Source organism: Amphichorda felina (assembly GCF_050947745.1).
Source record: "Amphichorda felina strain 45539 chromosome Unknown scaffold_1, whole genome shotgun sequence".
Classification (NCBI taxonomy): domain Eukaryota; kingdom Fungi; phylum Ascomycota; class Sordariomycetes; order Hypocreales; family Bionectriaceae; genus Amphichorda; species Amphichorda felina.
Genome location: NW_028145049.1, coordinates 1,613,944 through 1,633,415, shown reverse-complemented (window position 1 = coordinate 1,633,415; position 19,472 = coordinate 1,613,944). Strand labels below are relative to the sequence as shown.

At 56.1% G+C, this 19,472-nt stretch overlaps 6 protein-coding genes across 6 annotated transcripts; 4 read left to right on the top strand and 2 right to left on the bottom strand.

Moving 5' to 3' along the window:
- Positions 1–532: 532 nt before the first annotated feature.
- On the bottom strand, positions 533–2,584 carry ACO1O0_000526 (uncharacterized protein; the record flags this gene model as incomplete). The annotated part of the gene is made up of 2 exons (XM_083190025.1): positions 533–995; positions 2,202–2,584. 2 exons carry the CDS (start codon positions 2,582–2,584, stop codon positions 533–535), a joined length of 846 nt encoding a protein of 281 aa, XP_083053884.1.
- Positions 2,585–4,142: 1,558 nt separating this feature from the next.
- IZH3 (hemolysin-III related-domain-containing protein) lies at positions 4,143–5,672 on the top strand (the record flags this gene model as incomplete). Its single annotated transcript, XM_083190024.1, has 1 exon — positions 4,143–5,672. One exon carries the CDS (start codon positions 4,143–4,145, stop codon positions 5,670–5,672), a length of 1,530 nt encoding a protein of 509 aa, XP_083053883.1.
- Positions 5,673–7,055: 1,383 nt separating this feature from the next.
- cdc16 (rab-GTPase-TBC domain-containing protein) lies at positions 7,056–8,606 on the bottom strand (the record flags this gene model as incomplete). The annotated part of the gene is made up of 4 exons (XM_083190023.1): positions 7,056–7,179; positions 7,242–7,659; positions 7,717–8,038; positions 8,097–8,606. 4 exons carry the CDS (start codon positions 8,604–8,606, stop codon positions 7,056–7,058), a joined length of 1,374 nt encoding a protein of 457 aa, XP_083053882.1.
- Positions 8,607–9,385: 779 nt separating this feature from the next.
- ACO1O0_000523 (sulfate transporter family-domain-containing protein) lies at positions 9,386–11,952 on the top strand (the record flags this gene model as incomplete). The annotated part of the gene is made up of 2 exons (XM_083190022.1): positions 9,386–10,337; positions 10,394–11,952. 2 exons carry the CDS (start codon positions 9,386–9,388, stop codon positions 11,950–11,952), a joined length of 2,511 nt encoding a protein of 836 aa, XP_083053881.1.
- Positions 11,953–13,313: 1,361 nt separating this feature from the next.
- ACO1O0_000522 (WLM domain-containing protein) lies at positions 13,314–14,812 on the top strand (the record flags this gene model as incomplete). Its single annotated transcript, XM_083190021.1, has 2 exons — positions 13,314–13,446; positions 13,521–14,812. 2 exons carry the CDS (start codon positions 13,314–13,316, stop codon positions 14,810–14,812), a joined length of 1,425 nt encoding a protein of 474 aa, XP_083053880.1.
- Positions 14,813–17,770: 2,958 nt separating this feature from the next.
- Positions 17,771–18,643, top strand: ACO1O0_000521 (uncharacterized protein; the record flags this gene model as incomplete). Its single annotated transcript, XM_083190020.1, has 1 exon — positions 17,771–18,643. One exon carries the CDS (start codon positions 17,771–17,773, stop codon positions 18,641–18,643), a length of 873 nt encoding a protein of 290 aa, XP_083053879.1.
- Positions 18,644–19,472: the final 829 nt, after the last annotated feature.

Genomic DNA, 19,472 nt, shown 5'->3' with positions numbered 1-19,472 from the left:
GGTTATAAGTCTAACAGATTTACCTGTACTAGAAAGGAAAAAAAACATACAACAGCCGGTATTCGCTGGTCGTCACCGACCCAACTACTAATCAGCCCCTCAGCGGCTTGACTCTGGGAGAGCGGACGGGATCCCGTATTTTCCACTGGGTATGGTCGTATGTATCAGCAGGTCAACTAAACCTACTTATATAGGAGGTTCCGATAGTGGTCAGGAGAATGCCAGGCCCACACGATACATTAGACTTCAGTTGTCGGTTGAGCTGTGGCAATTACTTTAAGAGTCGTCTATAAATAAAGTGTCGGGAGTGGTTGTCAAAGGGGGTGCCCACGTGACCAGGGGCCAGTTGCTCAAGACACAACGTCACGACAACCGTCACTTAGAACCTGAAGAGATCAACAGTGTCACCCCTCTCTTAGTAGTGTTTGCTTCTATCTACTAGTGAACCCGCCCTTTTTAAAGTGCAGTTACGATCCAGGCACACCTCTTCACTCTGTTCATCTTCCACCCCGACTCCTGACAAAAGTAGGCCCTAGTAAATCTCAAAGTCCCTCCAGGTTGGGTGCGTCTCCAGAAACTCCCCATACATGATACCATCGACGTACGCATCGCCCACAAATGTGAAACCTCCCCCCTTGTCCTCGCCGCGCGGCCTTAGGATGATGGGCGACGGAAGACCCTCCATCAAGGTAACGATATCACCCGTTCGGATTGCCACATGCCCCATCCCCAACATAGTCTTCTCTGTCTTGAACAGAGTCCGTTCGCGGCTGCTAGCCCCTAATGAATTTGTGAAGGACGTTCTCAGAAACTCGAGGTGGTCATTGAGATCGTGCTCGGGGTTACGCGCCCTAATCCAGTATAAACCATTTCTTATGTACTCTTCCTGTTCTTCCGATAACTGGTCAGTATCAATGGGCTCTCCTCGCATGACCTTGCGAAGCACCGATGATCTCTGCTCATCGAGGGTTTTGCCGTCCGGGTTTCGGCTACGCCTGTCATGCATTAGCCCATTCATGATGGTGCGCCAGACATGATCTTCAGTTGGTCCTGCTTCGGGCCCCAATTCCGTGAATCTAATGATGGAGGACAACCATGTTTGTGCATCGGCAATTCTCGAGGCCATCCACTCAGTCGACTTAATCCAACGAGGCGGATCCATGACCGCGGCAATGGTATCAACAACACAGCCGCGACACCGGAGGACCCTCAGGTCATCGTCTTGAGAATGCTGTGCCGAAGTCGCTGGCTTTCTTGTCCACGCGACAGAAGGGGAAGCGGCGTGGAATCGTGAGTAGTGATTGATAGGGTACACCCCAAGGCCATATCTTCCCATTTGTACCCAATCTGGTACCCAGGAGGGAGTGTGGTCATCCGCCTCTTGGTGTTCTCTTGGGGTGCAGCTGTCCAAACAAAAATAGTTGGGCCTCTGGCGATACAGGGCTTTGGTCAGTTTACAGAAGACTTGATCGACAGTCATTCCGTAATCTACCACCAGGCCCAGCTTCTGATCTTCTGAAACGAGACCCAGGATTCCAAAGACGATGTCCCTAGGGTCGGTGGCAGAGTAGTGTGGACGGCTTAGAGCACCCTTCTGGACAAGAATGTCCCCCAGGCGAATTTCTCGTCCGTCTAAACCCCGCTGGTGAAAACGCCTCGCAAGCATTGCTGTGCTCTCGTAAAAGTTTCCCGACAGTGCTCTTGCAAAGGTACGAGAATCTGCATTCAAGGACTTGGGGTTTGAACGCATGCAATATTCAATTGCGGTCAGAACTGCATCAAATTCATCGAGTCCCGTGCTTTTAACTCCGCAAATGATGGTGGCTTCTCGGCCAAGAGCAACCTCTTGAATGATCCAGATTCTGTGCCAATAGCCCTTCAGCATGAGTGTATCAATACCTTTAATTAGGTCCTCATTGCTTTCTGAATATCCCCAAGTTCTGCTATGCAGGCCCTTCTCTTCATAAAGGTCAATGACAAAATGTACTAATTCAGATTCTTCTTGGTTTTCTCTCTGGCCTTCACCTCCCTTGTGTTTGAAAGAATCATATTTTGCTTTAACAGATTGCAAAAATGGACCATCGTAAGTAGAGTATGTTTTGAGATCGAGTGCTCCGGCAGACAGTGCCCGAGGACCAATGCGGGATATGAATTCCATGGCCTTATCCGTCGCTGGACAGCCAGGACCGAGCCATATATACACCATCTCGGCCAGGCTGAAGACGGAGCGCATCAGGCTGACCTGCCACGTCTTCTCCTCAATGTCGGACTGCTGGATGCATATAGAATCAATCCACAGCCAGGACGAGACATCCATCCGGCGTAGCTGGAAAAGTGCATCGTGTAGGTTCCGGCCGATGCGGAAGACGCTATCGTTGACGTATATCTCGCGATAATCAGTGGCATCGCCCCAGACGTAGGAGAGCGCTGCGTAGCGAGTATCGCTGTCGTCCAAGGATGCGTGGCGGAGTTCGAGTTGGATTGATGTGCTGTCTGAGTCGTGGGTGCTTGGTTCAGAAGCAAATTTAAAGCGAACAAGCCTGATCTCAGACTGCAGCTGTTCCAAAGGGCGGTATGATAACATCGTTGGTACCAGTGACTGGACTCTCCCTGATGCACAAAGTTGCTGGCGAGAAGTGCCCTGTCAACGAAGGGCACCTCTCCCCAACATTCGTACATACTTATATGTTGGTAATACATATAATACCTCGTAGTTGCTAGTTGCTCCATGGTGGCGCAAAACTGCAGCATGCATGGTCCCCGACGTGCAGGGGTAGGTAGACGGGCCTGGAAACTGCCTCGTCTTTCTGCCCCGCGTGGAAATGTATCTACTATCCTACTAGAAAAGAAAATAAATATTTGAGAGATGCTTGGTTAGAGGGTGAAATGGTGATAGTTTGGCCGTTCTAAATGACAGAGCGGCGTATCCCTCTTGGTGTGTAAACAATGTGCTCTGTTCAATCGAGGTGGATGCATTGTGTGTTCGAAGACCAGCAGACACTAGCGAACGTATCAACCCGAGGCTAGTCGCAGGCATTGTACATTATATTTTCCATGAATAGACGAAGAGCCGCCACTACCACGATAGTGCCAGTGATCTGAGAGAGATTACATCAGTGTTGATGAACTGTGGTAATGGCAGGTTTCGTTATAGGGTAGGTAAGTTAGGAAGGTACTACGTACGTAATTAGCTTCCAGCTTTGAGGAGGTAATGCATGGGGTCACGTGACACATTGAAGGAATAACACTCGGTGCGTACGAAGTACCTGCTCGTGTTCGTGCCAAGTTCAACAAGGCGTGATGGGATTCTCGAATCTCCATAGTACAACCTTCGTTCGAGAAGTACGTATTAATAGGTTGATCCTCACATTTTGGGCACATTCATCATCTTTTCGTCAGGTGATGGTGAACTTCCCAATGTTGGGTCAAACCCCTCGGGCCCTAGCAGTGTTAGTCGCCCCCCACGAGCCCAAGACGGTGCGTGATTGGCACAGATTGGCCTCTCCTTAACCCGACTGTGAGGAGATTCAGACCCTGCAAGTTCAGGCTTGCGAGCCTGGAGTCGGGCAACCAATGCTTGGCTGCCAAGCCGCCCATCGCGGCTCTTGGCACCCCATCGCCTCCAGCGCTAATACTCAGCAGCCCAGTACGGATAGACCTCCCGTCGACGTCGAACACTCCTGCGCCTTCCATTTCTAGGTGGCCAAGTCTTTCATCTTCACATCACCTGGCTGTGCCTTCTTTTCCCATCCCCCCTCACAAACCTCCGTCATTAACATCACCGCCGGGGGCAACGGAAACGCTGCCTGACCAGGCGAGAAACCACCACAGGTGACAGTAGCGACTGAGGAAAACTCGGCAAACTATCCCCCGTTGATCCGATTTGCGACGTGCCCAAAATTGCCCGCCCAACCCGTGGAGCGCAAATCACCGACCTCACCCAATTGGTCCACCCCGAGGTCCCCGTCCCCGCCCGTGCTGCTTATGGAACCGACATCTGGCCCGCCAGCCCAACAAGATCTCCTTGCCACGGGACTCACGACTCAGTCCCCGTCTCCCCGACTCCCCCGAACTTCCGTCCGTAACCAGCTGTCGACTGAGGCCTCCATGAACCCTCGCGACCCTCGTGGCCCTCACACATCATGAGCGACGTAACCACCGCGCTCACTTCGGCCTGCGCCTGCAGTGTCCAAGATGACGACGCTATAGCCTCGTCGTCCGGCTCGGACCTGCGACCCGGCGCCGAACCCGCCCGGAGACGACGCCACTCCTTTTTCATCCCCAGGCGGAAGTCCATCGTCGGTCATATCATGGAGGGCGAGGAGGGCCTTTTGTTGAAGGTCGACCTGTTCCTCACCGAACTGGAGCGCCGCCTCGAATTCCTCGAGAACTACAGCGACTTCAGCAAGGATTCCAGCTTCTCCCGAGCCTTCTCCACCCTGCAAGCCGTGCGCACACGATGCTCCCAGGCCTCCGAAGAAGTCCTCGGCGAAGGCCGCCGCCGCCTGCACGTCATGGTCGAGACGCTGGAAACCCGCTACCAGGAGACCCTCGAGGCTGCCGAGTCTCTCAACGAGAAGGCACACGTCGGCATCGACCTGCTCGAGACCATGCTCTCCGACTTTGAGAACCGCGCCTATAAGCTGCGGGAGCGCAGCCTGGCCAACGCGGCCAACGCTGCCGAGGCGTTCATGGACGAGGGCCGACGTGTGGCCAACGAGAGCATCGAGCGAGCCCGGGAAGTCGTCGACGAAGGAATTGAGCGCGCTCGCTCTGCTGTCTACTCGCTCGAGGAGCACATCCAGATGGCCATTCTGCAGGCAAAGGACACCGGCCTCCTGGTCTACGAGGATCTCCCCACCCCATGGAGAAACAACCCGCACATCAAGAAGGGATACCGCTTCACAGAATCCAAGCTGGAGGCTGTCCGGTCGGCTTTCAACCTCTCGAACGAGTTGGTCAACATCTGGTCCCACGTCATCGGGCTGGTCCTAGTCCTTTCCGTCGCCTTGTACTTCTACCCCAGCAGCGCCAACTTCTCTCTGAGTTCCAAGAGTGACGTCTTCGTTGCTGGCGTCTTCTTCGTCATGGCTTGCTTCACCCTTGTCTGCTCGACTGTCTGGCACACCATGAATGCTGTGGCTGATGTGGATGCCATGTCCATGTATGCCTGCGTCGACTACACGGGCATCTCCCTGCTCATCGCCGCCTCCATCATGACGACCGAGTATACTGCCTTTTACTGCGACCCCTACAGCCGATACACCTACATGGGCGCGTCGGCCTTTCTGGGAATTGGCGGAGTTGTCCTGCCGTGGCACCCGCGATTCAACGGCGCAGATATGGCCTGGGCCCGCGTCGCCTTCTACGTCGGCCTCGCCCTGACGGGCTTCATGCCAATCTTGCAGCTCCACTACACCCACGGGTCCGAGTTTGTCTACGACTTCTACTCCCCCATCTTCAAGTCGGTAATGGTGTACTTTGGGGGCGCCATCGTCTACGCAAGCAAGATCCCGGAGAGATGGTGCCCTGGCTGGTTCGACTACATTGGCGGTAGCCACAACCTCTGGCATGCGGCCGTGCTTGGCGGCATCCTCTTCCACTACACGGCGATGCAGGAATTTTTCTCCAACGCCTTCCACCGCGCGCAGGGGGGGTGCCCCGCGTACTGAGCAGTGACGCATTCTCGCCATCGACCCGGGAACCTGGCTCTCTACCGTGTGGGGCTCCCGGTCATGGGGACGGTTGGTAGCATCGGACTCAGTCCCGTGGCCAACAAAAGGTCGGGGCAAGCTTTGCCTATGCGAATCATTTGTTCGACCGAGGCTGTCCTGGAAGGTGATTACTGACGCACAATTTGTCTCAAAATCCGGTGCGGAGACTCCTGCCAGGTCAAGTTTGTTGGGATACATGTTGCCCGCAGTTTACACCTAAGACGCAGCAGATCCTAGTCACGGGGTTGCAATCTCCCGCTCGCCAATATGGTGGAGCATAACTAGTGTCATGTGCTGGACTCGCAGCGCTTGAGGTGAACTACCTGAGCTGTACGCCATTTGTATGGCGATAACAGCTCGCCGCACCCGCGCCCGAGGAGATGAATACGGGTTGAGACATGGACGAGTGCTGTGAAAATGAACCTGAATGCTTGAATTTTTTTTTCTTCCGTTTTGTTTGTGTGGATTTGATGAGCCAAGAAGACGCATGAGACGCGATAGATGAGCATGGATGAACTGGGACCCCCAAAAACCTATGGGAGACGAGGGTTGGAGTCACTAGAGAGACGGATGAAGAGACACGAGAGCAAAGAGCGGCGCAGCTGGTCTGGCATAGAGTAGAGCAGTGCATGGCGTGGCACACCTCCAGCATTCTATATTGGCGTTGGGATTTGGCTCTGCCGACGGTTACCGGTGGAGCAAGAGCATCAGATACCTAGCATACCTGCTCCTTCATTTCTACCCTTCACCGAACGCCCCCCACAGGATGGCGGGCGGTTGGTTTCTTTCCAAGTTCATTATAGTCTCCTCAATTGTCATAACAAGTGATTCATTTCTCTCATAACCTGCGTATTTCGTTATTGTACATGTTCCCGTCTCATGATATCCCATGCCCTGGGCATTGATAGGCCTGGAGGCTCATTTTGCGTCCTCGAACTTTTACCCACCAGACTCGGCAACCCCAATTGTTACTTTGGTTGTCATAGCCACCGCCTCTTGCCAGAGGGCGAGACCCCGTTATCATCAGACGTTACCCGGCCATTGAAGTTTAGCATGATCTCCGGTAGGGTGTCGTTCCGTTGTTGACCTAGCCTGGCCGATACAAAGCCATATTTTGGCAGGCTTGTTGTCGGTGAAGACGTAGGTACTAATCTTTTTTATCCATTTGTCAGTTCCCTGGCTCTTGATGCCGCAATGTCGTCTGACTGGCTCCTTCATGATAGGTTTTATCATAGAAATATTAACGTATCGGAATACCCTGGCATGAGGAGAGGGTTATCCAAGATGGGTCGTATCCTGGTCCTTTGAGGTAGTAGGTAATATCTACACCGTATCTCAAGATCATAGTGCGTGTTTCACGATCTCGGCATACACGTCGTCCGGTATCTTCTTGATAATGCTGATAGTGACACTCTTGACTAGATCGGCATTGAGCTGCGGAAAGGACCGCAAGACTTTGTTGGGACTGCAAGGATGAATTAACTTCTGGGCATGGAGTAGGACGGGCTCACTCTCTAGTGGACGTACCTTGGCGACTCGAGGATTTGCGACCGCATAATGGTCAGCTGAGCCACGATACAGACGATATTCAGGTGCGGCCCGTAGGCAAAGAGGAAGTCCCAGAGACGCAGCACCTCGGGCAGCGGGGGTGTGCATGCGCAGAGGGTCAACACCGAGGGGAAGGCATAGATCTCGGCAGAGAGCCCTTTGGCCGTGAGGTGCATGGCAAGCTTGGGATCGACAATGGCCAGGACCTTGTCGACGAGGGCGAGCCCGCGGTGGACGCCGTCCATAGCGCCGCGGATGTACCCGGGGCACTCGCGGGTGAGGAGGGAGTGGAACGCGACAAAGGCCTCGGCCTCGCTGCGGGCGGCGTAGAGAAAGGGGGCAGCGAGGACGTTCATACCCTGGACGTAGACGCCTGGTTCTGGACCGGTGCCAGATTCTGGGCAGTGTCAGCACAAGCATGAATATTGTGGGGAGGAAACGGGGCCTCGCGTACTGTTCTGTGAGCTCTCAGAGGCGACGCTAGCTAGACTCATGCGAGCCATGGACGACCTCCCCCCGAAGCTCAGCGGGAGGAACTGACGTTCCTCCTCCTTGGCATCATGGAGCTTCCAGGCGATAGCATTGAGGAGTCGAATCAGGCTGGCCTCGCTGACGCGGCGTCGGAAGAGAGGGTCGGTGGTGAGGGTGCGGAAGGTGTCGTTGCGGATCTTGGAGTAGGCGGGTGATGCGCCGCGGTGGATGAGGGCGAGGTAGTCGTCTGTGGAGAGGATGGGGGCGTCGAGGAGCACCAACCACACGTATATCCTGACGGTTGACTGTGCAATGTCAGATGCCTGCGCACACAAGACAATATCGTTGCAATATGTAACCAACCATTCCATCTTCGGCACTCTTGACTCCCTCATCAATGACCTTCCACCTCGCACTCTCGAGGGCACCCAGGTAGTCTCCATCGGCGGGGCCGTCGCGTATAATCTGGCCCAAGGAGAGGTGGCCGTGCGAAAAGACGGGCTTCCTGTTCCCTGAGCGCTTCGTCGCGGTGAGGGCATTCATCTGGTGCACAAGGGGCGGCGTGGCGTCACTATTCGCCCGCGCCCGCTGTGCGCCGCGGCCTCTCGGGGGAGAGCCATTGGGCTGCTGCTGCTGCTGTTGCTGTTGCTGTTGCTGTTGCTGCTGCTGCTGCTCCCGCTGGCGCTGCTGCGAGATGAGCGAGGGCTGGTTGTAGGCGGCGGCAGCGCTGTTTCTGTTGCTGGCGCCGAGGGAATGTGCAGATTGGAGTCGTCGTAGGGCTCGGTGGGTGCGTGGTGAGGGCGGAGGCTGGAGGTCGGTGTGGTAGAAGGACGAGGCGAGCGACGGGAAGGGATCTCGTGTAGGGCTGGGCATGGCTCAGGCTACTAGGATGTTTGAGGATGGCAGTAGAGAGACGGGGCTTATAGAATCGGGCGATGATCTGGGTGGGAAGGGAGTTGTTTAGGTATTCGTAAGTACTCGTAGTTGTTGTTTGGTCGAAGGGTGAGCCCTGACAGAGAGACGCTGGAGGCTGGAGCTGGAGGCTGGAGCTGGAACGGGTAGCTGCGTAGCTGCGTGATAAGGTAAGGTATTGCATACACCACAGCAATACCTGCAGAGCGCGCATCGCGCTTCTACGCGTCGCCAAACTCAATTGCTCAATTGACTCGTGCACGTCAACTTTTCGGATCGAGCTTAAAGTTGGGTTCTTAGCCCATATTATCAGGAGGGCCAAAGCTCCATTTGCGCCTCTGATAACCCCCCTGGACACGCTCACCGAGGCTGTCCCACCTTGACCTTGACCGACTTCACCTTGGTGGATTGAGCAAACGAGCACGTCATCTTGGAGCCATGTCACGATCTATGATGGTGGGGGCGATCCCGACTCCCCGATTGCCCGACTCCCCACCAGACGCTCATTTCGAGATTCGGCCCATCGCTCCAGGGTGACGGATGATGGACGGCGGGATGTTTTCGATGTCTTCATCAAACATCTGCACGAGGTCGCCGACAGCCCGATGGCCGATCGTTCCCTGTCCTCGACCGGATCAGCGCTGCTCCTCGACCCCACCTAATGCCCGTTGACCATCCAAGACATCACCTCACGGGGTGGCAAGGAGCCTCGTCAACATCAATCATCGTCCCAGCCAGACATGACTCGTGCGGCGACAGTAGTCGGCCACGGGCTTGCCCGGTTCCTGGGCATCACCCTGGACAAGACCGATCGTGAGATCAACCAGGACGGTCCCGCCTATATCAGCCATGCTTTCATCGAGGGCCCTCCCACATCTGCTGAGTGGCTTCGCGAGCAGGTGCCCTCCGCCGACGAGGTTGCTAAATATGCCAAGTCGCTGCTCCCCTGCCTCTCCTGGGTCCATCACTACAACCTCCAGTGGCTGGCATCAGACATGGTAGCCGGTATCACCATCGGTGCCGTCGTCGTCCCCCAGGGCATGGCCTATGCCATGCTGGCCAAGCTTGACCCGCAGTACGGCCTCTACTCGTCCTTCATGGGCGTCATGCTGTACTGGATATTCGGCACCTCCAAGGACATCTCCATTGGTCCTGTCGCCGTCCTGTCCACCCTCGTAGGGAACGTGGTCCACGCAGTTCAAGAGTCGGGCGCCAATATTTCTTCCCACGCTGCTGCCTCTGCCCTCTCCGTCGCCTCGGGGTGCATTGTCCTCGTCATCGGCCTGCTCCGCTGGGGCTGGATTGTCGACCTCATCTCCATTACCTGCCTGTCCGCATTCATGACTGGCTCTGCCATCGCCATAGCAGCGAGCCAGCTCCCTGCCCTTTTGGGAGTTGCTGGCTTTTCCAATCGGGATTCCCCATACAAGGTCATCATCAACACCGTAAAGCATCTTCCAGAGGCTAGGATTGATGCTGCCCTGGGGCTATCAGCCTTGTTCATCCTCTACTTTATCCGGAACACCCTAACCAAGGCCGCGGCACGTTTCCCTAAAAGGCGACGACTGATATTCTTCATCAACACCATGAGGACGGTGGCAGTGATTTTATTATATACCCTAGCCAGCTACTTGGTCAACACAAACCGAAGAGACGACCCGGTGTTTGATATCCTCGGCCATGTTCCCCAAGGTAGGGATCCAGTCATCGTGGCGTCAATATGGGACGAGTAACTGATTACATGGCAGGCTTTCGACATATCAGCGTTCCCAAGGTAGACGTCGATCTTCTCCACAGGTTTTCTTCTCACCTCCCTGCTACCGTTATTGTCATGCTAGTTGAGCACATTGCTATTGCCAAATCATTCGGCAGGGTCAACAATTATACCATCGACCCGTCCCAGGAAATGGTCGCCATCGGCGTCACCAACATTCTGGGCCCTTTCCTGGGAGGTTACCCTTCGACCGGGTCCTTCAGCCGCACGGCGATCAATTCCAAAGCAGGCGTGAGAACACCGGCGGCTGGCATCTTCACTGGTGTGATCGTGCTACTCGCTACGTACTTCTTGACTGGTGTCTTCTTCTTCATTCCGAGCGCCTGCCTGGCGGCAGTCATCACACATGCTGTCGGGGACCTTATAACACCACCAGATACGGCGTATCAATTCTGGAAGGTGTCCCCAGTCGAGTTCCTCATCTTCATCGTGGGCGTTGTCGTCAGCGTCTTCACGCACATCGAAGACGGTCTCTACACGACCGTAGGCATGTCAGCAGCCATACTCCTCTACCGTATCCTGAAAGCCCGCGGCCAATTCCTGGGCAAGGTCAAGGTCCACTCCGTCCTGGGCGATCATGTCATCAAGGATAATCACAGGGAGGTCCTGGGACAGTACGGAACCTTCCAGGAACAGTCCACGAGCGCTGCTCGCAATGTCTTCCTACCCCTAGATCACGGGGATGGCTCCAACCCAGATGTAGCCGTTGGAAACCCGTACCCCGGAATCTTCATCTACCGATTCTCCGAGGGCTTCAACTACCCCAACGCCAACTCGTCCCTTGACTACCTCATTGACTTCATCTATGGGCGCACTCGGCGGACGAGTCCTGAGCTCTTTGAGCGCCCAGGGGACCGGCCCTGGAACAACCCGGGCCCTCGAAGATCACCCAAGTCGCCACAGGAGCCATACTCAGACGACGAGCTTCCAACGCTCAAGGCCATCATCCTCGACTTTAGCTCTGTGAACAACGTCGACATCACCTCGGTCCAGCGACTTATCGATGTGCGGAACCAGCTCGACATGTATGCGTCCCCCGATGTGGTGGACTGGCACATAGCGTGCATCAGCAACAGGTGGACCAAGCGCGCCCTCGTGGCCGGTGGGTTTGGCGTGCCGACCAAGCCTAGCGACGGGCTTCACCACCGGTGGAAATCCATCTTCAGCGTGGCCGAGATTGGGGGCCAGAGCTCGGCCGCGGCCGTGGCAGAAGAGGATGCAAACGAGCGGGAGATGCTGCTGAACCCAGCCCTCTCCAAGGATGAGGAGTTGGGGGTGGCTATTTCCGTGGTGGAGGACGAGCCCGAGGAGCCCATGATGGCAGAAGAGCTCGCCAGCCCCTCCGCGGACCACGGCGCGGAGAAATCAGGAGAGGGCTCATCGATGCCCAAGCGCAAGGGAGTCGTGATCAGCAGCCCCAATAGACCGCTGTTCCACGTTGACCTGACGAGCGCTGTTCAGGGGGCCATAGCCAACGCCGAGGCGAGGCAGGAACTCCGGGCGTCGTTGCAGGCGCAGGAGTTGTTGATATAATGAATAATGAGATATGATATACCTGTTGTGCATAGACCCAGGAGCATACCGTAAGAAGGATATGGAATTGTGCAAGTCTACCTCAGTAGCAGCCTGACAATGGACCCGTAACCCCCGGTGGCGGCTTGGGATAGCGGTGTTCGGCCATAGCTATCTCTGAAATGGATTTCGACCTTTCCCGTCTCCAGTAGCATCCTTACAATGGGCTCAGACCCCCTCGATGCGGCATATGATAGCGGTGTCCGGCTGCACGCATCTCTCGAATCGATTTCGACCTTTCCCGTATCTAGTAGCATCCTGACTATAGTCTCGTGCCCCCCGAACGCGGCTTGCGATAGGGGCGTCCGGCCATGATCATCCCTCGAATCAATCTCGACCTTTCCTGAGTCTAGCATAAGCTTCACGATGGACTTGTGCCCCATAAAAATGGCCTGCCTAAGCGCGCTTTGGCCGTGCTTAGCCCCCCAATCCTCATCAGGGCTGTAGGTGGAGAGCAGAATCCCCGCCACTCCCTCGTGCCCGTTCTCTGCGGATAATACCAGCGCCTCGCCTATATCGGACGCACCGGAGTCTAGGGCCTTCCTGATCGTCTGTTCTCGGCCGCAGACAGCAGCCCATTGGAGTGCTGAGCTGCTAGACCGCTGTGTATTGCGGCAATATAGGAAGGAGTCAAGGCAAGAAAAGAGGCGGCAGTTTGTTCGAGCTAGTGCATTGATGTCTCTCTCAAACTCCAGCTCTGTGGCAATATCTAGCAGAAGTTCGTTTGGTAGACGTAACATTATTATAATTATAAGTGGGTCTGAGCTAGCAATGGGTTGCGACTTGGGTTCATCAACGAATATGTTTGACCCTTTGCGACTTCCACCTATATATTAATACTTCCCTCTTGAAGTATCTATCAGGTGCGGGGTACGGCGCATTAGCTAGGCGGCCAAACGTATCCATCCATACTATGTAATTATCCGAACTCTTATGGTCCAACTCATCTCATTAGCTGTTGGTACTGTATCAATCCCCACAGGCTGTGTGTGCCATAGTGTCATATGAGCTCAGTGCGTACTTCAGCTCAAAGTGAAAGAGACCGGACCAGAGCCCGCCTAATGAATAGTTGCTATCACATTATCTATCTCGAGCCAAGACGGAAGGGAAAGGAACAAAAAGGGAAACAGGGACTCGAACTCCAAGCTTAAGCCACCACCTTAAGTTGTTGCTAAGGTAGGCAATCAGAACTTCAGAAGTAGTACTACTAGCACTAGCAGGGGTTCGCCACCAGCGCCACTTTTTCCCATCCTGTTCTTGGCATCCGTGTCCAACCTCAAACAACACAACTTGCATCGTGCACGCCCTGCAGGCCGCCCATCATGCCCTGGGGCGTTCAGAGGCTCAACACCAAAAAGTCCCAGCCAAATGCCAACATCGTCTTCATCAAGCCCCTGAGTGGGCCTGATGAGAAGATTGCCCAGGACTTCCTCGAGAGGATAGCAGCACAATGCCGTGAGCCCCCCCCCCCTCCTCCACCCAGATTCACCAGGCACAGGCGCTGACTGATATTGCGTCCTAAAAAAAAGTCCCCGTCATGCGAGAGCACCACCTCTACGTCATGTCGCTCGAGGAGTTCCCCGCCAACCGCGAGTTTGTCGGCCGCAACTTCAATGCCGGTGAGGTGATCCAGCTGGTGCTCAGGTCGCCCTCCTCGGGCCGCTGGCTGCCCTTTGAGTACGTCCAGATGGTCATGATGCACGAGCTCGCCCACTGCAAGCAGATGAACCACTCGCGCGCCTTCTGGGCCGTGCGCAACGCCTACGCCGCCCAGATGCGCGCCCTCTGGGACAGGGGCTACACGGGCGACGGCATCTGGGGCCGCGGCGCGACCCTGGCGACGGGGCAGTGGGAGAAGAACACCGTCAGGGAGGGGGAGATCCTGCCCGAGCACCTGTGCGGCGGGACGTTCCGGTCGCGCGGCCGGAAGCGCAAAGCCCGGCCGACGCTGAGCTACCAGGAGAGAAAGGAGCGGCGCATACAGAAGAAGTTTGGCAAGAACGGCGTTGCGCTGGGCGCCGACGACGAGGTCAAGGTGAAGCTGGAGAAGGGGAAGCGCGTTCAGGCGAAGCCGAGGGTCGCCGGGAGCGCGAGGGGCAGAGAGCTGAGGGCGGCCGCTGCGCTGGCGCGCTTCGAGCAGCAGAAGGGGGACAAGGCGCCGGTCAAGGACGAGGACGAGACTGCTTCTGGAAGCGAGAGTGACTACGACGACAGCGACTGGCCTGACCTGGACTCGAAAGACGCAATCGATGTTGACGGCGCACGGCTCGTCGATGGCAAAGGGAGGGGCATGGTCAAGGTCTGCGAGGACGAGGCTCCGGATGATCCTGGGGCTAAGAACGAGCTTGAGGAACTCCAGAATGTCTTCAGGCGCAAGGGGATCAAGCGCGAATCGCCAGAACCCTCCCTTAGCAGCATGCCTACGAATATCCCTACAAGCTCTGTTAAGAAGGAGCCCAGGAGCACTTTTGGAGGCCTTGATAACATTCCACCTGTACCTTCTTCGACCTCCGAAAGGATACCCCACCCGACACCGAAGTTAACCACACGCCGGATCAAGACCGAACCCGAAAACTCAGCACCAGCAACAAGGCATATACTAGAAAACACTGGCCAAGAAGCCGCTGCTTGCTCCATGTGCTCGTTTATCAACCCACCGGCGGCCGTCACGTGCAGTCTATGTGCCAATGTCTTAGACCCTAAAGGCACCCCAAACTGCTGGCGCTGTCCCGGTGCGACATGCAAAGACAGCGCGTATCGAAACTCGGGAGACTGTGGCATTTGCGGTCTGTGCGGGCAGAAGAGACCGAGTCAACCCTGAGAGCACGGTGTCTAGAGAATTCATGCATGGCTCATTGTGTAAAATGATGGATGACTTTGTTGTTGTTCGGGGGTTTCTCCTCTAGGTATACATCTCGAGGCCCATCCCTGCAGAATGTCTGATCCGCCTTCTCCTTGGCTGTTGTCCATCGGATAGTAGTACCTATTGTTGGACCTTTCAGGCCGGGTTTTGTGAATTCCTATCAACGAGAAGCTTCGCGGCCAAAAAGGTCCTGGAGACTCGTTGGATCGCGTGACAAGGGTGGAAGGCTCCGAGAGTCGAGGCCTAGGTGGGCCAGGGAGATCGCACGCCGCCAAGCAGTTGCCGGTGTCCCAGCTGCACCGACTCGCGTCAGGTCACGGTGCGTCCGCGCTGCTGGGAAGCTTTAGGTCTGAATGGCTCTGAACGCACGGCTTGTGGGGTGCAGTACATTGGACGGCTTCCGGGTGGAGCAGCTACTTATCTACGTTTACTACTACTGGTAGTGGTATCTAAGCTCTCACGATTGAATTGTCATCGCTTCATGGCGGCACAGGTCAGGGCGGGGAAAGAGGGACGGACAGTGAGGAAACTCCTTGCCGTGCCTCTTGTGTTTCCCCTCGCTCTTCGTGGCTTGTCCAAGCCACCATCAACCTTACATGGAGGTGTGTGTGGCCAACTATTCGTTGATTGAAAGGGTTCAGCGTGGGAGAGCCATCTCCCAAAAACGATGCAAGACGATGCAAGACTGGGCAGCCAAGGTTATCTGTCCCAAGTTGGGGGCAGAACGTGTACTGGATGAAGAGAAGGGGGGGGGGGGGGGGGTCGTCGGGGTCCATGGCCAGATGGCATCTGGCTCCGGGTTCTTGCAACAAGAGATCGACACGGAGACATGACGACGTGGGTGGTGCGTGCTTCGTACGTACGCACGAAGCATGCGAAGGGCGAGCGAAAGCATGTGCTAATGCACGAGCGGCGGCGCCGGGAGCTGTTTGTTCTGGTGGCGTGCTGGAAGAAGCCAGAAGCAGGGTGGGATACAGGCCAGTCAGGTGCAAGATGGGCCATATCGACGATGTCAAGGTTCGTTCAAAGAGCATATTGGCATTAGGATTACCCCGCAAACGATATATTACAGGTACGTACCAGCTATGCTGCCAGCCGCTGAGGCGTCTTGCCGTGGTGGGTGGTGGAGAACCCCAGACTGCACACTGCCTGCATTACAACGGCAACTGCAACCCCGTAAACCCGGGCTGGTCGCCCGCGGTGCGTTACTGTTGCCACATGGGTGTACTCTCACTATTAAGAAGAAGGAACGACGGCGAGTTTCAGGAGCCCTGTGAAAGAAGCAAAAAGAACCTTGGGGGGGTCAAGACCCTTCCCCCCTGCCAGTCCTCCATTGTACAACCACCGGCGCTAGGTACAACCTCAAGTAAACACGATCCATCTCTACACCGGAGGTCTAATCTCGCTGAGGCCTGCCTCAATACGTGACGCTGTGATCCTGCAAGACTTGGCAATTCCATTGAGGCGAAGAAATGCACATTGGCCAGACCTCCATGTCAGGAACGCAAGGCACGTAACTAAGAAGGAGCCATGAGGCCAAGCTGAGTGCACGGCAGGGCAGGAGTAGAGGCGCCAACCCCACCCTGGTCGATCGCCCGGCATCGGCTCGACGTCACCGCTGGCCCACTGCCCACTGCCCACTGTCCACTTGTCCCAAAAAGCTTCGCCCTGGGACTGTTCAGGGCTTCCAATCTCGACACATTCGTCCAAGCATTCGCAGATTTGCCCAGGCGAGGGAGCCGACGATCGTTCCGTCACACGCAGAGTCGCCCCTCGTTTCCCTGATCGGCCGCGTTTTCAATTCCTCTGCCAATCCGTCCCTCCAGCGTACGTTACATACCGCCTCACAGTGGAGCACCAGCCAGCATTGACTTCAGGGTCCGCCGCTGCCGTCAAGCCGTGGCCCGTCCGCGACTCCGCCTTGTGGCCCCCGCCTCCCACTCATGGACTGGGGGGATCCTGGGAGTGCCCTGGACTCTCTGATCGTCAGACACCATAGATCAGAGTTTCACTACCAAAACTGTACCGCGCTCTGCGCTGCCTCACCGCGTTGCAGCCGGGACACCAGCAAGACCAGTTTCCCTTTACGTTGTCTGAGAGATCTTGACCGCTTGCTGATCTGTTCGATCCCTCCCAGCGCCCGCCTGGCATCCTCATCAGTCAATCAAGCGTGCCCCAACTTCGCACCAGCACCACACCAGCGATTTCGGTGGGCATTTCCTGTAGTGGCACCACCACCAGCAACAAGTGGTACGAGGGACCGCACCTCCGACACACCAAGCAGCCTGTCTTCTGCTCCGCTCTGCTGCACACCTCACCTTGGCGCTTTGGACCTGCACACCTCTACGAACTCGGCATCGCGCGACAGGTTGCTGGCCCTGGGGTGGTGCTGCATGTCAATACCTCCACCATCCAACCCACCTAAGCAACCCTTACTACTAGTTGCCAGCTCTACCACCTCAAGGACCTTGCATCCTCTCCTCTCCTCGCCTCTCCTCGCCTCTCCTTCTCATCCTCGCTCGCATTCCACCTGCCGCAATACCCGACCTGCTCTAGTACGAGTAATAGTGCCCGTACTATATTATTCCTGACAACCGGTCCCCCTCCCCCACCACTCGCCGCCTTACATCACTCAACGCTTTTGCCGACATCCTATAAAACCCACGTGCCACCCCAGCTGCCGCCTTCGAACCTACGCACCCATCCAACCCCATCTTCACACCGGCCGACGTCGTCAACGTACCTGCGCCAACCTTGATGCGTCTCCCGCTACGGGCATCCAAGGGAGCAATCGACCACTTCTCTGTCGACTAGCTGACCTCTCTTGAACCCGACAACAACACTTCCAACAACTCCTCGCATTCTCGCATTCTCGCATTCTCGCGTCCCCGCGTTTCGGCCTTCGACGCAGCAACCATGTCCACAGACGGTTCCCACGGTGGTGCCAATGGCGACACTAATCCCCGCAACCGCCGCAGCTCCATCACACAGGCTGCCCTCTCCAACCTCTTCCAGCGAGGGCCTCCAGGCAGCAACACTGGTCCTCCATTCCCCGGCCAGGCAAACCCTGCTGTCACCGACCCTCAGCGTCGTCGTCTCTCAGTCACGACTATCGGCCTCTCCGGCACATCCCCAAGCAGCGCCTCTGCCCTCGGCATTCGTCGAGGAAGCATGTCCACCAACTCCAATGGCTCCGAGTCCATTGACGAGAATGCCATCGAGGACGAGGACAGCGCCAGAACCGCCCCCGCCGTGCCCTTCGCTCGTCGCATGAGCTTTGGCGGCACTGCCATGAGAGGATATCGCCCTGGTGGCAGTCCTGGTAATGGTAATAACCCAACCTCCCCTCCTCCCGCTCAACCCACCCGCAGACACAGCCAGCACAGAGGCTCTGTGGGCCAGGCGCAGGGTGTCAGCGTCTCTGCTGCCCTCGCCGGTCGCCGAGCAAGCGTTGGCATGGCCGCGTCATCCATCCCGCAGGCAAGCAATATCAAGCATCCAAGATACCCTTCTGACAATGCCTCTCGCCCAGACCAGCAGGGCTTCAACTGGTCCGAGCAGCTTAGGTCTCGCGCCGAAAGCAACGTCGCTGGAGGGGCACGCCCCTCCTTCTCCATGGCGAGCTCTCCTCCACGGGCTGCAGCACCCCACCATGACCGCGCCAAGTCTGTCTCCGACATGCCGCAGCCCCCGGTGCAGACTCCTGCGGTCAAGCCGCCTCCTCAGGAGAGGCCGAAGCCAGATGCGTTCCAAGAGCGAATTCTCAAGGGCGATTTTTACATGGACTGATTAACCACAGGGCCGTCTCCTACGGTCGGCCCCTCGGCAACCTGTGCGATGATGTACGGGTACATACATACTCGCATCCTGCTGCTGAGTTTCAGGCGTCTCAGGTTCGCCACAACGGCGTTATCTATCCTCACCACGTCTGCGGTTTACGACGGGGTTTGAGTTGGAATGTTTCTTCTTTCTTCTTCTTTTCGGACACTCTTGTCATTTCTACTCAATGTGATCCAATCCACGGTGTCTATGGGTGAAAATATCACTCCGGCAAAAGGAATTCGGCACGGCACACGGAAAAGATGGGGACAATGGGATTATTCAGTCAGCGGATGGACGATGTTGACGACGAGCGAGGGTCAGCGAGCGGTGGCGTTTTGTGCTTTACAATGTACCTATGTTGGCTGGCTGCGCCAGCCGCGACCGGGTCGGGCCAAGATGAAGATGTACGAGAACGGGGGGAGATGCAACAACGGGCCACATAACCAAGGGGGCCCATCAAGTTGTCAAGACTAGCGGGAGGGGAGCCTGGGAAGGGAGAGTTTGCAATCTGGCTCAGGGGTTGAGGGACTTTGCTGGCGTTGGCGTTGTTGCTTGACCAGAGACAGACAAGCAGACGAAATTGGGCAAACATGACACGCAAGAACAGCGATTGAATTTTTATTATTACTGTGCGAGGGGACATGGTTTAGTGATGTGACTTGAGTTTGCGCGTACTCGCTATTCGTACCAGTCAGTACCAGCCACGCAAACTCAAAACGTCATCCGCCTTCTCTTTGGAACACGCCCAAGGCCAGCCACAGCCAGCCTGACCCTTTCCGGCCTCATGTGGTATATC